Source organism: Pygoscelis adeliae, unplaced genomic scaffold (genome assembly GCF_000699105.1).
Source record: "Pygoscelis adeliae isolate BGI_AS28 unplaced genomic scaffold, ASM69910v1 Scaffold10, whole genome shotgun sequence".
Lineage (NCBI taxonomy): Eukaryota > Metazoa > Chordata > Aves > Sphenisciformes > Spheniscidae > Pygoscelis > Pygoscelis adeliae.
The window spans coordinates 3,620,912-3,639,901 of NW_008824053.1; the positions used below are offsets into that span (position 1 = coordinate 3,620,912).

The 18,990-nt window shown below is 42.2% G+C and overlaps 1 protein-coding gene across 1 annotated transcript in view; it reads right to left on the reverse strand.

The window, feature by feature from the left end:
• SLC44A3 (solute carrier family 44, member 3) overlaps positions 1–18,888 on the reverse strand; it is a 43,159-nt gene extending 24,271 nt beyond the window's left edge. Inside the window, 9 exon segments of the mRNA XM_009333766.1 lie at positions 649–814; positions 8,938–9,124; positions 10,711–10,835; positions 11,582–11,671; positions 12,219–12,388; positions 13,897–13,990; positions 15,388–15,524; positions 16,116–16,258; positions 18,754–18,888. Coding sequence (XP_009332041.1) covers positions 649–814; positions 8,938–9,124; positions 10,711–10,835; positions 11,582–11,671; positions 12,219–12,388; positions 13,897–13,990; positions 15,388–15,524; positions 16,116–16,258 — 1,112 coding nt within the window. The 5' untranslated portion in view covers positions 18,754–18,888.
• Between the last annotated feature and the right edge of the window lie 102 nt (positions 18,889–18,990).

An 18,990-nucleotide genomic window follows, 5' to 3' on the forward strand; every position in this document is an offset into this window, starting at 1 on the left:
TGTTGGAGCGTGTCCAGAGAAGGGCAACGAGGCTGGTGAGGGGTCTGGAGAACAAGTCTTATGAGGAGCGGCTGAGGGAGCTGGGGTTGTTTAGCCTGGAGAAAAGGAGGCTGAGGGGAGACCTCATCGCTCTCTACAGCTACCTGACAGGAGGCTGTAGCGAGGTGGGGGTCGGTCTCTTCTCCCAAGTAACTGGCGAAAGGACGAGGGGAAATGGCCTCAAGTTGCACCAGGGGAGGTTTAGATTGGATGTGAGGAAAAATGTCTTTACTGAAAGAGTGGTTAAACATTGGAACAGGCTGCCCAGGGAAGTGGTTGAGTCGCCATCCCTGGAAATATTTAAAAGACGGGTAGATGCGGCGCTTAGGGACATGGTTTAGTGGGCATGGTGGTGTTGGGTTGACGGTTGGACTCGATGATCTTGGAGGTCTCTTCCAACCTTAGTGATTCTATGATTCTATGATTAATATCACACACATTGTAAAATCTTACTCGGGATCTGGCAACAAGCAACATTATTTTATATTAAATCGGATTCCAAGATATTGCCATAAATTGCAGTCTACCCGAGCCTATTTTGCCTAGAAAAAGATTGAAAGTAAATGCTGGAAAATCCCCAAAACTATATGGGGGCAATTCTGCACTCACCTGTTGAAGTAACAAGTAACCACTGCCCCAGCAATCGTCATTTGCTGACAGGCAAGAATGAATTCACTAGTCCAGATAAGGCCAACGAAATGATACCATGCCATGTAGCAAATTCCAGACAGAGCTCTGTATTCTACTTGTCCTCCTGAAGTAGCCTGTGCAGTACCTGGAATTGGGATTACACCGCTGTATTATTATAACACACCAGACAAGAAAAAAAAAAACAACAACAAAGTACATATAAGTGTTTCTGTACCCTTTTTCTTAACTTCCCTTCAATAAAATGATAAAAAAAATAAATTCAGGTGCTATTTAATTCTATCCATTCTAACAAAGTCAGAGAGCCAAAATTTTGTAATTCAAATAGAATTTTGAAAAACAAAATCTTAAAAAAAGCAAAAGCTTGGGTTTAAATTGGGATTGAGACACAGCTGCCAATAAAGTCAAGAGGACAGCTAGGAATTAGTAAAGATTTCTGCGAAAACATTACTCAAGATTTGAGTAATCAAATGCTTCAGAAGTAAATGAAATCTTAATTTTCTTAATTCAAACTTGAAATAAACTCATAGTTATGAAATGCTTTAGATTTTTTTCTATCAGAAGCAAAAGAGAAAGACTGCAGAAAAATATTAAGGATGCATAACGTGCCATTGCAACAAAACAAAATTATTATTTTCATTACTATTACTAATTAGAACCATGGCAACTAGTTTTCTGTTCTCTATACTTTGCAATCTTTGTGCAAAATACAGGCACATAAAGGTGGCCTCTCCAAGGGGGGATAAAAAAAAAAGCAGACATCCGTACGGTAGTATACGCTCCAATGTTACTGCTGCATTCAGGAACACTGACAAATTCACTTATTCAAGCTAAAAAAAAATGGCCTCCACTTCTGTTAATAACAAGGAATTCGTTCCATGTTCCACAGATGGCTTTTCACAAAAGGCGGGGGTAACTCAGATAACTTCGCAATCAGACCTTTCTCTATGCAATCCCATTTATGCCACCTGACTCCGAAGTCTAGTCAGGGGGTAACAGCATCGGGACATTTGTTCCTAGTGAAAAGTCTGTAGGTCTGTAACCTGCTATTTTTCTAGTTTACCAAGCCTTAAGTCTATTAACCTTAAAGATAAACATGTTCACAGAATAAAACGATCTCTGGAGGTGAGCAGTTTCTTATTCCAACTCGACGAAAGAAACAAAGTGAGACATAGAATTGTCTATTACTGCTAGAACAGCATTATAACTTAAGCTTTAATACTTCACGTACTCCTTTGGTGGACTTGGCAGTGTTAGGTTTACGGTTGGACTCGACGATCTTAAAGGTCTTTTCCAACGTGAACGATTCTATGTTCTCCCACAGGACAGCGCACCACCTTCAAGTTCAAAACTGCCACAGACACAAAGCTATCTACGAAACGGTTCACCTAATTTCTGTCCTAATTTTCTATAGCCGCGGAGTTCATACTCAAGAATAGCTAAAAGTAGAAACAATAAGGATTTGCCTTCAGCAGCACCATCGGGTTTAGACAAGCTTTATAAGTCTTCAGAACCAAGGTCTGAAGCATTGTCTGTAAATTATGAAAAATATTCACCTACCCCATAGTAGCACTGCAAAATTATTTTGAAGTGCTTTGAAAGGATCAAAAAGTGCTACACGGGTGCATAAACACAGACGTATGTTCCAGATATTTTATTTTCTGAAAGGTTATCAATTTTAGTTAAGCAGGCAACTCTGTGCAGTGCTGCATGGTTGGTCATTCGCAGAAATATTGTTGCTTCCATTCTATTCAAATGTATTTTAAGCCTGTGAAACGCAACATACTTGACGGTGTGAAAAAGCTACTACTCGGATCTCTTCTCACAAACTCTCAGCTATTCCTCCCCATCCCCTGCCGCCCTGGTTTTAAGTTTGGATGCAAAAGCTTTTATTATTTTTTTTTTAAGGGGAATTTTTGAGGATAGCTTCATTTACTTTGGTACACTAAAATAAGCTATGCGCTATACCGTTCCTTCTTGTTCAGAATCCAAGGGATTTTTCATCTCCCTTACTTCTTCCAGAGGCTCTAGACTGCCGTTTTCCTGCAGCACACGCAACTAGCCAAACATGCTCATTAACCATAGCCTACAGCCCCTACTGAGGGAACTTACGCAAATGATAGGTCAAGGAGGTCTCCTACCTCCCCATTTTTATGCAGACATTATACCGTTCGGTAGCAGAATTAAGCACGTTTTCCACCATACAATCCGCCTGAACATTTCTTTTCCAAAAAAGGCACATTTCAGGCATTGCTCCTGTAGTTTTGTCATGAAGACTGACAAATGTATGTAACGGTAAACTAATTCTGTTTGCTTTTTACCAGCCTACTGAAATAACCACCTGCAGTAACACCAGTAATGGCTTTGTCTTTCCTGGCCAACCTTACACGCGTGCATGTGCACAGCGCTGTGCTCTGCTGCACAGAAATCCGGCACAGCCACCTGTGAGCTCACCGTCAATCATTTTGCCGTCTAGATACGGGAAACTGTTTTTGTTACTTCACAGAACTCTGTTTACCGATGTCAACATCTGTGTCTGACTGGTTCCCTGTCTTCTGGGCCTACCGTGCATGCATAATTTTGTCAACAGAATTAAATGCAATGCTATTTTTCATGTGTCGGTAGCACAGATAAACTTTAAAGCTATCCTAGATACCCTGTTGAGAAAAGTACATGCCATTTTCCTCATCACTCCACTGCGATCTATCTGTTCACGCAAGCTAAACCTTCTCAACAAGGCCTTGAAATACGGTTTAATTTGTCAACAGAGTATTTTTCGCCAACTACATAATCACGAATCTTTCTGGTGTACTATACGCTCTTAGCGATAACATTTAAGAAGTCGGTGAAGAACCATAGTCCCTACAGCTGAATCACCCCATCTGAGAACCTCTGAGCAGCACAACCGTTGATCTGCTGCACGTACTCCAAGAAGTGTCGTTAACAATGCAAACAGGCACAAGCGCCGGCAGCAGAATTCAGAGGAGTTTTCTCCATCCGACTCTGCAGCTCAGCGCCGTGCCGTTGTGTCAGGCAGCACAGCAACGCAATGATACAAAAGTCAGTGTGCACACGCGGTATCAGTAGCTTTCTTTTTGGTACTTTCAGACTTAGGTCAGGTGCCCTTACGAGGGCAAAAACCTGCGAGGTTTTGCTGACGCCTGGAGCAGTAGGCTGTTGTAAGGGAGGAAAATCCCTGGGAAGTCTAGTTCAGCAATTTCTTTATCAGAAACAAAGAACCGCTGACCAGAAAACACCGAGAGCCTGTTTATCAGTTCCTGTTAACATGAAAATATGACGGGCCCTTCCCACTGCTAAGTGAGGAAAGGTTCTGGCATCATACACTGAATCTTCATGCTTCCTGCAACAGAATTTATTGTGTTATTTTATTTAGCTTTTTCCCACGTAGTGGTATTTACAGCTAAGCTAGCTGACTGTAATCGGAATGTCAAGGACCCTGCAGGAAATACATTTTTATTGCTGGTTTTGCTACTGCGCAGCTTTATGTGGCAGTTTTATTGCTCGCTTGCCTGTAGGATGCACCTTCATTACACACAACTCTCACACCGCCTTCTCATCCTGCATTACCCGCACAGGGTTTATGCCATGCGGACTTCACAGCTTCCGCATGCTGGAACCTTGAAAGACATGCTTTGCTGTGCCACACGGCCACTTCAGTTCTGCAGTGAAATGCCGCACAAATTAGCAAACAATAAGATTCAATGACCCTGAGACATCTCAGCTTTTCCAAAGCACAGCTGAATTCCATTCCCAGCCAGCTAACGGTTCTAGCTGGTGCCACTGTTTGTGCTGTCTCAAGTCTCGTGGAGTCTGGCATTTCTCCTAGCCTTCTAGGTCTGGAATTCACTCGGTTTCTGCTGCTCGTACAGATTCTGAATTACCAAGGTACTTAAGCAGGTGCCCGCCTTAAAATGCATAAGTGGTCCCTCTGATTTTAATAGGATTATCCATGTGTTTCAAGTCAGTCGTGCATAAGTACCTTTCCAAGTGCTGGCTATAGTTTCCTACAGCTCCCAAGAAGTTAGCCTTTTCTCAGAGTAACGCTACCTTTCGGAGGGGATGTAAATAAGGTGTCTGTGTGGTTGTGTAACGATCAGGTGCACCACAGCTGAAGCGAGGCTCGAGTGCTCCAGGGCTGTAAGATGCGGAGACGCTATAAATGTTATACAACGAGTGAAGATTCAAGGAAAATGTTAAGAACAGGTGCAGCACAGCAGCAAGCCAATTCCACTTGCCCACCTCTCTCTATGAGACAAAAGACTGGTGTCTTTGTAAACATTCCATTTCTTCGGCTTTCTTGGCATATTTGCATTTAAAATATAGTCTGCGTAGCCCCAGAAAATATATTTGTGAGAATAAAAAGTCAAAGTGTCAAAAAGAAGAAAACCACCACCTGTATTTTACAAACTGAATCCTGGATAGGCAATTATTTGTCAACGGAGAAAACAAATTGCTCAAAGAGAGCTCATCTTGGGAGCTCTTCGGAGAAGTACTCCCAGCTGTTGCAAAAAGTCCCCAAAACTGAAAAAGAAAAAAAAAAAGTCTTCCATTTACAGAGCGATTGTAGAAAACTAGCAGAAAATACAAAGTCGTTCTGCCAATGCGTTGTTAACAATACAGTAGTACGTTTGTTTATTTTTACAGGATGTGTAAGTGCTAGTCATCCTAAAACAGCAAAACAACCCCCAACGAGCTACCTTACTGTGAGCTGCTTTAACAGGCAGCATTTCAGGGGACTCATATTGGGGTTGAAAATTTGAAATAAATCTAAAGGAATATTCTCAATACCAAATCTGGTCTACTGTTCATTCGTCCAAGTTTTGAACTACGAAACAAGTCCCAGGTAGGGTGTGGGACTGGAAATCCAAACAACCGTCACACTTCACGCTGACACCGACCTCCTGCGTCACCTCGACGAATCTCCTCAACCTGACAGCTGGATAAAACAATCCTTCGCTACCTCCCCAGATGATTAAAAGGCTAAAATGGCCTTCCTTGCCTTCGAACTCCTCTCAGGAGGAGTTACTCTGCAGCCAGAGCCGCTGTAAACCACTGGGCAGGTTCAGAAGAAACTTTCTCACACTGCTTTATCGGCACCTAGCGGGCACTGGCGCTGCTGCACGTCATTTACATGTCATTTACATAAATACCTCAGCCCCTGGACTTTGCTAAGACCCCTGTTGACACCTGTTGGGTAACAACAGCCACCAATTACCACAGACAGCTTAACAAAAAGAATAATTACGAATACAAATGATAAAATTAATAGAACCGAGTTTTAACCAGAAAAATAATCGAATGCGTAGAGTGGCATTTTTCTATCTGCGTTCACGCTTGGGCTGTAACATGGAATCGGTTTGGATTATTTATCAAATGCACGTTCTCTTCTAAACATTAACACGCTAACTGCTAACAGAAAAATCTTACAAGGATTGACATCTACACTAAAAATATCCTGGCAGAAGATCTCTATCAAAACGTATGTTTTACTAAATTCCTCACATGAGCTATATATATATACACACAGTTAAGTGCCTGGAAATGACCTTCCCTTCTTACGCTAAATCTGCAAAAAGTCAATTCTTCCAAAACTGAGAGCGTCCTAGAAACTTTAACATTGCTCTACTGTGCAGGAAGATTATGCTGCCTTCCGTACTGTACTGTTTGTATCACTCGCCGGAAACATCAGCATTCCTATTACGCTAGGGAGAAGACAAAAAATAAAATACCTTCGAGCCAGGAGACGTGTGCTGCACTATGTATGTAACAGCAGGTCACAAACTGCTTGAATCCTACCCTCCAAGCAGTCGGGGGGGGGGGGGGGGGGAGAGGGGAAGTTGAATGGAAATGTCTAAGCAGGAAACAGAATATAACCATGAAGGAAAATGGCACAACGTGGAAAAAGCATAAAAAGCCTCTCAAAGGCAGTTGTCATTGGGTGTTATTTCCCTGTGAATATGTGTGGAATTTGCTTTCGGATATAATGTGCAAGTCATGACTTTCCTGCAAAGTCTGTAAAAGCATCCAGGAAATACCTGACCGGTTCCCCATCCTGCACTTATCATCAAGCTGTTTCTGCCACACGAGCTAAAATACTTCTACTCTTCTAACAGTTCCTGCGTTTCCAAAAGCTTTTGAATACAACAGACTCAGCTGGCATTTTCTAAATTTGGATTTAACATGGGCAAGCTTCCCATCCTATGTGTGCATGTTAAGAGTACCAGTGAATTTTCCTGTGGGAAATGGGCCAGCTCAGCTTAACGTCAAGGATGTAATATTTCCTCTAGTAGTTATTTTTAATTATATATCTAGCAAATCTGTGTGTTATCGTTCATTTTATTTACCTACTACTAGATTTACTATAGTTAATGTTTATATTAAATTGCATCTGATCCAAGCAGGTGCATGAAATGAACAGTTGGTTGATAGCTCAGGAGACGCTCCTTTCTATAAAGGACTGGTCTGAACCAGTGATATGGTACCCCGCAAGGCCAGCTTGGAAATTACTGCTGCCTGGCTGACACAGGCATAAACGGGATGAAGATTCGGCAGAAAAGCTAACAACCACACAACGCTGCGTCTAGCACGTAACGCTGCCTCTCTAAAGGGAAAATTCAACTCAGAGGAGGTTGGAGAAGGAATATCCACGACACCTAAAGCGAAGTGAACCTGCTTGACTATTTAGTCAGCCAGGAGCAACTCACAAAGAGACTGCAGGTTGGACATTCGGCCCTGCTAGGTCTGACCCTTTTGCAGGAGAAGCAGGTTATCGGCCAGACCAGTGCTTCAAGCGGCCATTTCTGACAGACATGAGCTACTGGGGGAAAGGCAGCAGAAACGGAGAGACCCTTGCAAACCTGCATGACTCTCCAACGAAAGCTGGAGGGAAACAGATCCTAGTCTAGCCTAAGCAATGGGTGAGAGATTTGCAATGCCAGCATGGACTCAGACAGACGGACCGTCGTGTTACAAGTGAAGTGGGGTCTTGTACAGAGCCAGAATTGACAGGGTGAGACCGAGATGGAAGCAGTTGTGATGGAAGAGGAGTGAGGTACCTGACCCATGGAGGTGGGGAATACTGCCAGTTTTGCCAAATGGGCTCAGCATCAGAAAGGCTGGAGGCTCTTCTGGCCTAGCAGGGATCTGTAAGCCTGTACAGAGGAGTTACTGCAGCCACTGTCTCAAGGGGTGGTGGAAACACAAGATAAAATGGTAACACACAAGCATTTGAAGAGCGAGGCTGCATTTGGTTTTCCACACAGAAACAACTGCCAAAATTCGGAAAATAGAAAACCCATGAATAAATACGGGAATGAAAACCAACTGTCTCTGTCTGCATCAATTCTGCATCAGCTCCAACCCAACGGACAACAACTGACTCCTAGCAGTGGCCCTAGAAATTTAAAATGAAAAAACCGCCAAACCTCAAATGGCAATGCTTCCCATGTACAAAGGCTGATGTCTGCATCAGGAGTTATCCCCAGAGCTATGCAGAGTTTAGCTTGCCTTCTTTGGGTGATGTTGCATGGAAGAACAACCTCCCCCTCCCTTGGATGGCGTGATGCTGGGCCAAGGGACAGCATCCAAATCACCCCGGTTCAATCACTGACAGACCTTATAGTGGTATGTCCCTCAGTAATACCACTTCCATCCTCAAAATCTGTTCTTGCAGATCATTCCTCGTGATTGACTATTTCTACAGAGCACCTCCCCTACAACTGCAAGAGCCTCTGGATTAATCCAAATACTGTTGTGCCAGTCTAAATAATGATAGCAGTTGTCACTGAACTACTGCTCAGAGACAACGTTCTGCCTCCATGACAACTGGACGTTGTTTCTAGTCAGAGGAGGCTAACATTCTCATTTCGTAACAACTGCACTAAAAGCCGCCTCCTCCCCTCGTTATTTTCTTCATTTAAATACATCAAACATATACTGTATCTACCACAATCTAATCTTACGTTAAATAATTGAGAAAGAACAAAACTGAAGTCCACATATAGGAGCAAAAATCTCTCTTCTGTAGTGCTATAACTGACAGAACTATGGCAATGTTGAAGACTCCAACAAGTGGGGGGAAAAAAAAAACCAAAAAAAGGAAAGAGTAATCCAGCTGCATAACAATGCTAGCCCGCATTTTGTACGCTAACACCAGGAGGTCCCATATTTAAGAAATGAACTTAGGAAACAGATAGCATTCATCCAAAAACATGGAAAGCATACACTTACCTGCAGTTCCTAGGCTAAGTAGTACAGCAACCCAAAATACCCAGAACGCAATGAGAATCAGAAAGGTCCAGAGTGGTTGGAACAGGAGGAAAGGAATTCTGCCAATGATTTTACCAACAATTCGAAAGAGCTGTACAGTGAACTGAAGCCTCTTTCTTAGTACAAGCATAAGGGAAAGCAGAACAACCTGTTACAGGAAAGAAAAAGACAAATTGTTGGGGTTTTTTCCTTAAGAAAAGTAGCAGAGTTGTCAAATGTGGGATCGGGGGGTACAGATTTCATAAAGACACGACAGCAAGGCATTTTACACAAACCTACTGTCCACTGGAAAAGCTTTCTGAGACACTGCCTATATTCTCAAAGAGCCTGTGGATTAAAGTCTGATTTTCTGAAACCATTACTACTGCTTCTTTAAAACAAAAGAGGATTCATAAAACTGTAATTCACCCAATGGAAACAGTCTGTTTTGCTTTACAGCAAACACAAATGTACGTTACATGCTACACATCCCTTCCGCGTACCCTGTATGTCATGAACATTTAATCTTTCTTCCTGCTCAGATCAGCTTGCCACTGTTTGCAACGGCAGGAGCACCAGTCCTTTTCTGCAGAAAGGACAGTAACACAACCAAACTAATTTGAGAGCTGTGTATGTATGGAAGCAAAGCAGACATAAAATAAAACCTCGGCTAAAGAAAATTTTTTTTTCCCCAAAGTGAAAAAAAAAACAAAATGACCAACAAAGCCCCGCGTCAAAAACCCCACAATGTCCCCAGTTCTTTGTATACGACAAGGAACAATGAACAGCAATTAGAAGAGAGGCTGGAATCTATAAAATAACAAATGCAACCAGCGGCAGTTGCCTCACCAGTTTTCCTGCCTGCTCTAGAAAGAAGCCAAGCGTAACCTGCAGCAGTGAACGTTCCCACAGTTCTGCAAACGACAGTCAGTGGTACTGGGACACACGTGCATACAAAGGAACCTTTTCTTACCCCTTTAGTATCAACAGAAGTAAAAAGGTCATAACTTACAGAGGACCTGGAAAAAACCTGACCTGTGACACATTTATATCTGTCACTGTAAACTGTCAGACTGTTTGTATCTGGTGAATTCCAGTCTACGGATCCTACTCTGCTTTAAGAAAACAGAAGAACAGTCATTTTGACAAATGTCTCATGAAGTACAAATTGTCTGTACGCTCATATTGAGCAATGACTCCTTTAACATTGCAACATCAGAATGAAAAAATCACTTTAAAAGTTGCAAGCCACACTCAGATTTTCTGTTGGAAAACCAGGTCAGTGAGAGAAAAGTAGAATTTAACCCCATAACTTGAGGCCTAGACAGTGCTGCCTGTGCTTCCCTACCCCTTTCATTGTCTAAAAGAGCTGCCACCCCTTTCTCCTACTAACAGGGTAGGCTGAACCCACAGCTCTCACGTTCACACCGAGCCAGTGCCCCTCTCTTCACTCAACATGATTCTCCAGTTAGCTGATGAAGAGAAGAATGGGGATGGAACACAGCTCTTGCATCTCTACACCACCAGTGCTAACACTGTTTGTACAGGGTTGAAGTGTGGCAGAGCCCTGTGCTGACAAACAAATTTCACAATGGAGATATAAAACTATTTAAACGAGTGTAAGCAGATCTTATAATTGATTCTCATTTTCAAATCCGGAAGGAACGAGGAATTATTTTTATTGTTGCAGAACCACTGTAGTTCAAGTTTTCAAGTCACAGCCTCTGCCATTGCTTAGGGTAAAATGTTACTTACGGTAACCATTGTGGAGAAGATGGCATACCCGAGGAGAAATTTTACATTTTCCTTTTGCGTTTCCAATTCAGTGCTGGGATCGTTCCTGTAGTCATAATAGAGCCACCAGAGAACACCTGAGACAACTGAGCAAACGAGAGCGGCGTGAAGGCGGGCAGCACGCCCCGGGCTGCAGCACAGCGCTGTCGGCAGGCTGACGTCTGCCCGGCCTCCCTTGCGAGTCTCTTGCCCCGCCGCCTAACCCAAGCTCAGCCTGGGAATACCACCGCGTTGCAGACAGGCACGGTACCAGTGATCACAGAGAAAATTCACATAATGGTCTGTTAGTCTGGAGTAAAACTGCAGCAGAACGTTTGGTTTTCTTGCAGTTACTCGACGGTTGGACTCGATGATCTTAGAGGTCTCTTCCAACCTTAATGATTCTATGATTCTATGATTCTACTCTAAAGCTCAGGCATGTAATTTCATCGAGGAGATACAAAGCTAACTTTCACGGAACGACGAGCTGTAGCTGGACACCTTCCTGTAGTTCTCCTTTTCTAAAGCAGGCAAGGTAAAACTTCACTAAACTTTCTTTGGAACAGTAGTGTTTTCATAATGGCATTCATCTGCCAAAAGAAATGTTGTGTCCAGGCATCCATAAAAAAAGAGAAGAATCATCACCCTCCCAACCCTCAGCAGCTGAAACAGCACAGCCAGACCTTGGCACCGAAAGGCAAGCAGGGCTCAGCTTGGAACTGGCTGCGGTAAGCTCACGGTTGCCGAGGATGGCCGTGGGGAGAAAGGATGGCTGTTTGCTCAGCTGCCTCTCCTTCGGTCGAGGGAGACGATCCATTTCACTAAGCGTATGCTAAAAGGTAAATGTACTTACGTAACAACCCGAATACAACCAGCGCAATCAAAGTATGGACCAGAAGTGTCCGAATGAATCTGAAGGCTAAAACCAGTATAAAAGAGAAGGCTGAAAAATAGACAAAAGTTAGTTCATTGTGAGTGTTACAACCCATTTAACTTCACTCTTACTTACTTTAAAGATAAATTTAAGGTTCTTGCAGAATTTGGGCTTTTATTTTTAAACAGTGGTCTCAAAAGCAACAGCATTCGGTAAAGCTGGCAACCTTTTTAACATTTAAAACACACAGTTACCTATAACTTACTAATAATTTTTCACCTTGGGAATTATTAGCTTTTCAATAATATTTTCTAAAAGATTTAAGTCAAAATGTTCATGCTGATGCCATTTTTTTCCATCAACAATTTCTTACGGTCCCCTGAAATGAGGTATATGATCGTATCAAGGAACACAAAACCAGGTATTTCATAGAGCTGTATTTCATCTGTCTATTAAATGCCTCCTGATAAAACACAATCACTCTTTCTTAAAAACAACTCTGCCCAGAAAATATGAAAAAGATCACTTTTAAATTAAAAATATAAAGTTAACAGAAACATTTGAAACCTCACATTTTAATGGAATATTATTATTCACATTTTATTTATAACCTTACCTAGTGCAAGGACACTCAGTCCTATCACAGTATCTCTTCCTGCCAATATTCCACTCAGAATTCGGTGAAAAACATCCATTTCGTTAACCATACTTATTAAGACAGATGCATATTTGGAATAGCATTCAGGATTTTGTGGAACACATCGATTAAGTAACGGAAAAGGTTTACTGGAAGGTTAAAAACAAAGATGGTAAAAAAAATATTAGTTCCTGGACAGACAGTTTCAAATCCACAGAGATCCACTCCACCATCCTCTTCCAAGCCCTCCGCAGCACCCTGCCGGCATCCTCAAGAGAGTTTGGCCGCCACAGCTGGCCAGTCCGACCGGTAACCTGGCAGGCATCCTCCCCGTCCAGGAGGAGACCTTGCGCGCGGAGCCTGACGCAAGAGGGCCCTGGGCGTGGGAGTGGTGCCTTACAAATGGCAGGCTTATGTTTCATCTGCAAAATGGACTCCTAGCAGCGTCATGCCTGCGTCACCGTACCAGGACATCCATTCGAGATCAACCTGGGAGGAAAAAACGAACCACCATCTCAAGCACCATCGGCCTGTAGCTCCTGTTCCCATTCTAGTCTGGCTTCACCTGCTCTGATCCCATGTGTTTACGTAAAACCTAAACTCACGCTAACATAGCTGTAACCTACGTTGTTGTAGACAATTCCAGACCACAAACACTTTGCATTGTTTTTATGATATTTGAGCATTCCAAAAGACACATCAAAACAATGTTTGCAAGGTATAATTAACACCACCAAATATTTACATATGAAATTATTTGGCACTCCCAGCCAAGCTTCTTGAATATATTTATTGTCCCACTTCGGCAATGCTGCGCTACAACAGTCAAAGACATACTCACACCTAAAAAGGAGAGGTTTGTTCCTCAATAGTTAAAAACTTCTCTGACTAGCTTTGCTTCTGCTATGAAGTATTGCTGTGCAAGATGAATAACTTTGCCGAGCCCCTTGCCAAACAGAAAAAAGCCTAAGAAGTCAAAGAAATAAGTAAAACATGCCGTATTTTTTCATCCATTCGCATGCTCTCCTTTGATCCACTGTACGTAATGTTTTTATGTGTCTCCGCTCTCTTCTGTGTGTTTTTTTCCTCTGTTTTCTCTTGTTCAGAGCAGATGACTTAGCTCTGCAAACGTGGTGATTCCAGTTCTTTGCTGTATTTTCATGACACAGTGGAATTTAAAATCATGGGTTTAAGGATTTTGACTCACAAATGCCAAATGCTAAAGACACTGCCATCCACAGACCTGTGCTTCAAGCCAGCTGGCTGTGAAATTATTCTGGTGGAAATTTCTGGGTTCAGGATAATAAGCAGGGCCCAAGACCACAGCTCCCCGTCCCTGGCATTGAGGGAGAGAGCAAAAGTCTGTGCAGGAGATAAGTCGCTCCTCGTACGGAGTGCTTTTCCCCCGATTTGGAGAGGAAAAATCTCTAAGGGGTAGAGGAACGGAGGGAATGCAGTCCTTGTTCACCCTGTGGGAAAGGACGCTGGCGTGTTCACAGGCGCACATGAGAACTCATAAGGATACACGTACAAAAATAAACAAAGCAAAACCATTCTGACTGTAAAGCACCAAGTCAAATACAAAACGTGAGGAAGTAACAATCCTTAAGAAGCTGTTTGGGCTCAAGAGTGTTGTAAAGTACCCAGTAATTCTTACCTTGGTGGAACTGGCAGTGTGGGACACAGCTCAGCTGCCTTTGGATTTAGTGTGTAACTGGAAATGTTCAGGTTGTAAATGCAAAGACAGGAACCTAGGGGGGGGGGAGAAAAAAAAAAGAAAAAAGTAACTTAATATTAGTTAAAGTTTTAGAGAAAAACACCTTATCAATTAAGTTTTGTTTACACTTCTGCTTTGTCCTCTTAGCAGGCCATATACATCCCTGATATTCCAGTGGGAATGTAAATAACAAACTAGTTAACGGTTAAATCTAAAGCAACCTCTGCGGAATCTTTTGCCTTCTAGACTTAACTATAATTACCATTCACTGATCTTCCCGGAGGGCAGGCACACTTTTTGTTCCACAGGGCGATAACTTCAGCTCTAAACTCTTACTCATTAAGATAACAGAAAAGCCTAAAATGACAGAAGCTACAATAGAACCAGGCCCCTCATGATTTACAGCGGAACAGATACGTATCCAGAAACGTCCCATTTTCTGGGCTCTAGGCTAAGTATTACCAGGGACTCTGCGAATAATACTCTGCTCCGTTATGCTTCCGGGAAAGAAAGGCTGGATACCTTCGAGCCATTCCAAATGCAATACTGCCCTCTCCCTCGAGATGAACATGCAAGCAGTTCTGGCGTGTAGACGGAATTTCATGCACTTCTATTCAGTTGCACTGAAAATACTTAACGTACTATCACAGGTGTTTACAGCTCTCTGTGCATACCAAATGATGGTAGAACACCCCAAAACGAAATTAAAACCAGTGTCGTCAATTTAAATGGCAATCCTCGCCAAACAAAACGACAAACCAAAAAAGAATGGAATTCTGACCTCCAGTAAAAATAGCCACTAATATTCATACTGCAGTCTGCAGTTTATGCATACCCTATGGAACAAGGGTTAGGCTACAGGTTATTTTATTTCCATGTTGGACATGAATGAACTGGAGCCGCCTCTTCTGCACAACAGCTACTTCTGACATCATACCCATCTTGAACAGCAGAATAAAATAAAACAATTTATCGGTGGAATAGCGAACTTTGGGATCTGATGTCTAAAGGCATAAAAACACTTGTGTATCTCTGGAATTAATACTTCCACCATAGTTCTAATTAAATTTAAAAGAACCAGTCAGACAAGTTTCTCAAATAGCGTATGAGCTCTGTTCACCTACTTGACCCCCCCACCAGACTACACTAGTTTCATTCTCAGCAGCCAGTTTTCAACTGGATAACCTCAGCGTTGTGCAGGAACTAACCAACAACTTTTGAATCTGCGTAAGAGAGAGCTGTAACATTTCTATAAACTATGGCTTTGAAATAAAGCAGAAACAAGACATTTTATTTTCTGTTGCCATGGACTGCTCAGGAAATTAATGGTAAGAAATGACTCCCTAGCGTAGCAAACATAAGAATAACAAAGTGAAAGCTGCTCAGCTGTTCTACAGATACACTAAGATATTCATATTCCCTGTGGCACACCATTATTCCTTGCAAAACTCTGGAGGTCTTCCAAAGAGTTGAGTTGCTCTTGTGGACAACTAGACACGCACAAGGAAACTGAACTGATTTTGAGGCTTTGCAATTCCAGGCTGCATGAATTCAGAAAGAACACATACCTAGAAAGAAAAAAAGATCCTCTTTTCAAAAAATGATTTCTGGGTTTTACAGGTTTAAATTCTGAGCCTTCTTTCCATCTTTTTAAAGCACTTCAAAGCAAACGAAACTCTTTTTCTACATATAATGGAAAAAAATGGAGTTTGAAGTCAGAAGTTAAGAAGCAATTTGAGAATATGCTACATTTTTACACTTCATTTTACGTTCTTAAATGGGATCAGAAGCTGCCAAGGTGGGTGCCGTTCTACAAGGACTAGTTCATGGGACTCGACAGAATGACTGGGAACTTCAACGCGCAGCTTCCTTAAGTACAAAGATTTACCATATAGAATGACTGCTGGTTTGGCCAAAGTCCTATTTAAGATCTTATTTTAGAAGAAGCCAGCATAAAGCATAACGATGTAGCACATTCTCAAATTCTATCTTTACTTTTTAGTTTCACTCATCATTTTGCACCATTCTCACACCTTCTTTTTGCCTTTCAATATAAGCATGTATATAGACACATATGTATATGATTGACAACTAGAAGATGTATATCTTATTAAGTTCTCAAATACTTAATTTATGTAGACACTATCTGACGTACTTACTTTTAAAAAGACATGTCCTGTCCAGAAAGGGGTGCCCCTTTTACGGGAGTGTTCTTCCTACCACATATGTTCCCGAAGCTGTCATATCCAAGCACAAGCCTTTCCGCGGCACCAGCCATCACAGCATAGCCAGTTATAAACATCTGTGAAAATATTTTTTAATGTGAAATCACACTACAATAGCTTTTCCTTCCCGTTCACTAAATACTCCTTTTAACCCATGCATTTTTGTCTCGTGGATGCAAACAGTTAAATCTAAAATTCACCCCTCTGCACAAGGCCGGAGCAAGTCATATGGACAAGTTTAGCCCTATCGCCTCCTTAGAGCTTTCCCTCATCTATTGCTGGAAGTATATAACTTCAGCAGAGTATCACCGGAGGAGAAAGACAGGGGTCCTGATTAAAATAATAGGAAGGCAGTAGTAAGGTGCTCAACACTGCCTCTGCGGAAGTTTGTGTGTCTCACCAGGCAAGGTCACTCAAATGGCCATTTTTCACATGTGCTCACCGCTTCTCCTTTTTCAGGACGCCCTTCAAGACGCACCTGGGCAACACATCTGCTGAAATGTTGAGCCCTTGCAGCTGCTAGTGAATTTAATCAGAGGTATATTTTAAGCACATGAAGTATAATTAAAATGCAGGTTACCTGAAATTTCAGGAAGATGCATTCTTTTAACACGTGTGAAAAACCTGGAGAGAGCCACACTGTGAGCCTAGGTGACACTGCACCGATCTTTTAGATGCTCCGCTGCCGGATCAAAGCCGCAGCAGATCAGCTCCCTGTAAACCCCAGGGGCAGCTAAGCACTTCTTTTGGCTGAGCAGCAGCAACCCTTAGTCAATATAAGACGCCTTGCCTAGGAATACAGCTTAAACCCTGCTCATGCGCCCCACGAGGGCCAAAACGCCCCTTGAAAAGAACCTTTCCCAGTGCCAAGAATTCTTCTTCTGGGAAGTCAGTGAAGTCCTGGGCACGACTTTACCCAAAGGCTTATTTACAGCACTCCAGCTATTGAAGAACTCAGTGATTCAATCGTCGTCTCTGTCCCATGGGGTGTAAACCAGATTTCACACACGCCAAGGACAATACACCAAGCTCCACGGCTGCACGCCAACTGCTGGCAGCAGCAAGTCCTCTCAGTCCCACATTAACCACTACTATGCCGAGTATCAGCTGTGCTGGAGACAGACTGCACACACCAGATCCAGCACAACTGCTTTCTTGAAGGGTTTAGAGCTTTTATTTCTTATTCTAACACTTGTGACTAAAGATGGGATCTGGGCAAAAACTGAGTCTCTCACACAAACATATAAGTACATGTTTCCTTAGTCCCCATTGTAGTCCCATTTTTGCTTATATGTTTGCAGTCTAACTAGTTAAATAATACTTTTTTTTAAATTATGACTGCATGTTAATGCCATCTCAATAAGGAGATCTTTGTAAAGACTCCACAGTTAAAGCTGACATACTACTTGCGTATGTGCTATTTGGTTCAATAACAAAATATTTTCAGATTCAGTTTATTTACACAGCAAATATTTGTTAATAATTAAATTGTTCTGGGAAGAAAAAGGAGAAATGAGCTGGCATTGTAACTCAACCTGAAATATGCTTTCAGAAAAATGCTGGCATTCCTTCTAAAGATGGTTGTTACAGGTCCATTGCCATCAGTATGGCGAAAACTGTGTACGTGTGAATTGTGTTTGTTTTTTTTTTCTTAAGTGCAGAATACAAGTGCTGGATACGAGCCATAAATACTGTTAAGTAACAGATGGCTGTATGACTGCTGGAGGGGTGTGTCTATACGTGCCCGTGATATGCATTTCCACAGAGTTACTAATGTGGCTTCAATTTTTTTCACTATGTGACACCAAAAATCTTTTAATCTAAAAATGAGATCAAACAAAAGAAAACAAATACACGGGTGCAACAAGCTATTTCACGGAACTGAGCAATAAAAACAGTGAGAGGAAACAAACAAAAATCCTAAATCCTCACCATTTGGTAGGTTTCATTTTTGGCATTCCCTCCACTGATCAAAGCACTAAGCATAAGACAGCATGTAAAAAAACCCCTATCCTGTTCACAAAGTTCAGCTTCAGCTTATGCAGTGTTCAAAACGTCTATGTATTCTTCTGCGCTAGCTTCCATTAAAAGAGTTATTAGGAATTGAATCGAAAACTGGTCAACTGTGTGTTCGCGAGAATCCTGAGTAGCCTCAGACATATCATGAAAAAAACATTCATACTTAAGAAAGACAAAGCCTGCTCCCAAAAGCTTGCATGCTGTCCTAAGCGCAGGACAGATATAACATCAGACGGACATGTTGCAAGATAACGAGACTACAAGGAATGAGATAAGTAGAAATAAAGAGCTCAGTCAGAGCCTGGGCTAATTCACAACAAAGCGCATTCGAAATATCCCAGCCCTGCGTATACATGGCATCTAAAGCATATGAGCTGAACTTAAAAGTCTGCGTAACAGACACTGCAATAAAGCACGGCACCGCCACAAAGGTCAGTTCTGTCCCAGCGCAGTCCTGTGCCCATGATAATCCCGGTTTAGGTTTAGCACACCACTGTGCAGAACCCCATTAACTTTGGACCTGATTTTTCGTTCAGACAAGAAGCGTGCTTACCCAACCGGCCCAGAAAAGAAAGAAGAGGAGCAACCAGAGAGTGTCTGTGCACTTTCTGTAAATGACTGGTCTCCATTCCCTCAGTTCAGAAACACTATCTCCAGAATCCTAAAACGAAACAAAGAAAGAAAAGAAAAGAAAAAAAAAAACAACCCCAAAACTTCCTGTGACATTAAAATCAAGTTTCAAACGTCGGAGGCTTCTGAAGGAGCGGAACCTTGCACCTAAAATGCCAAA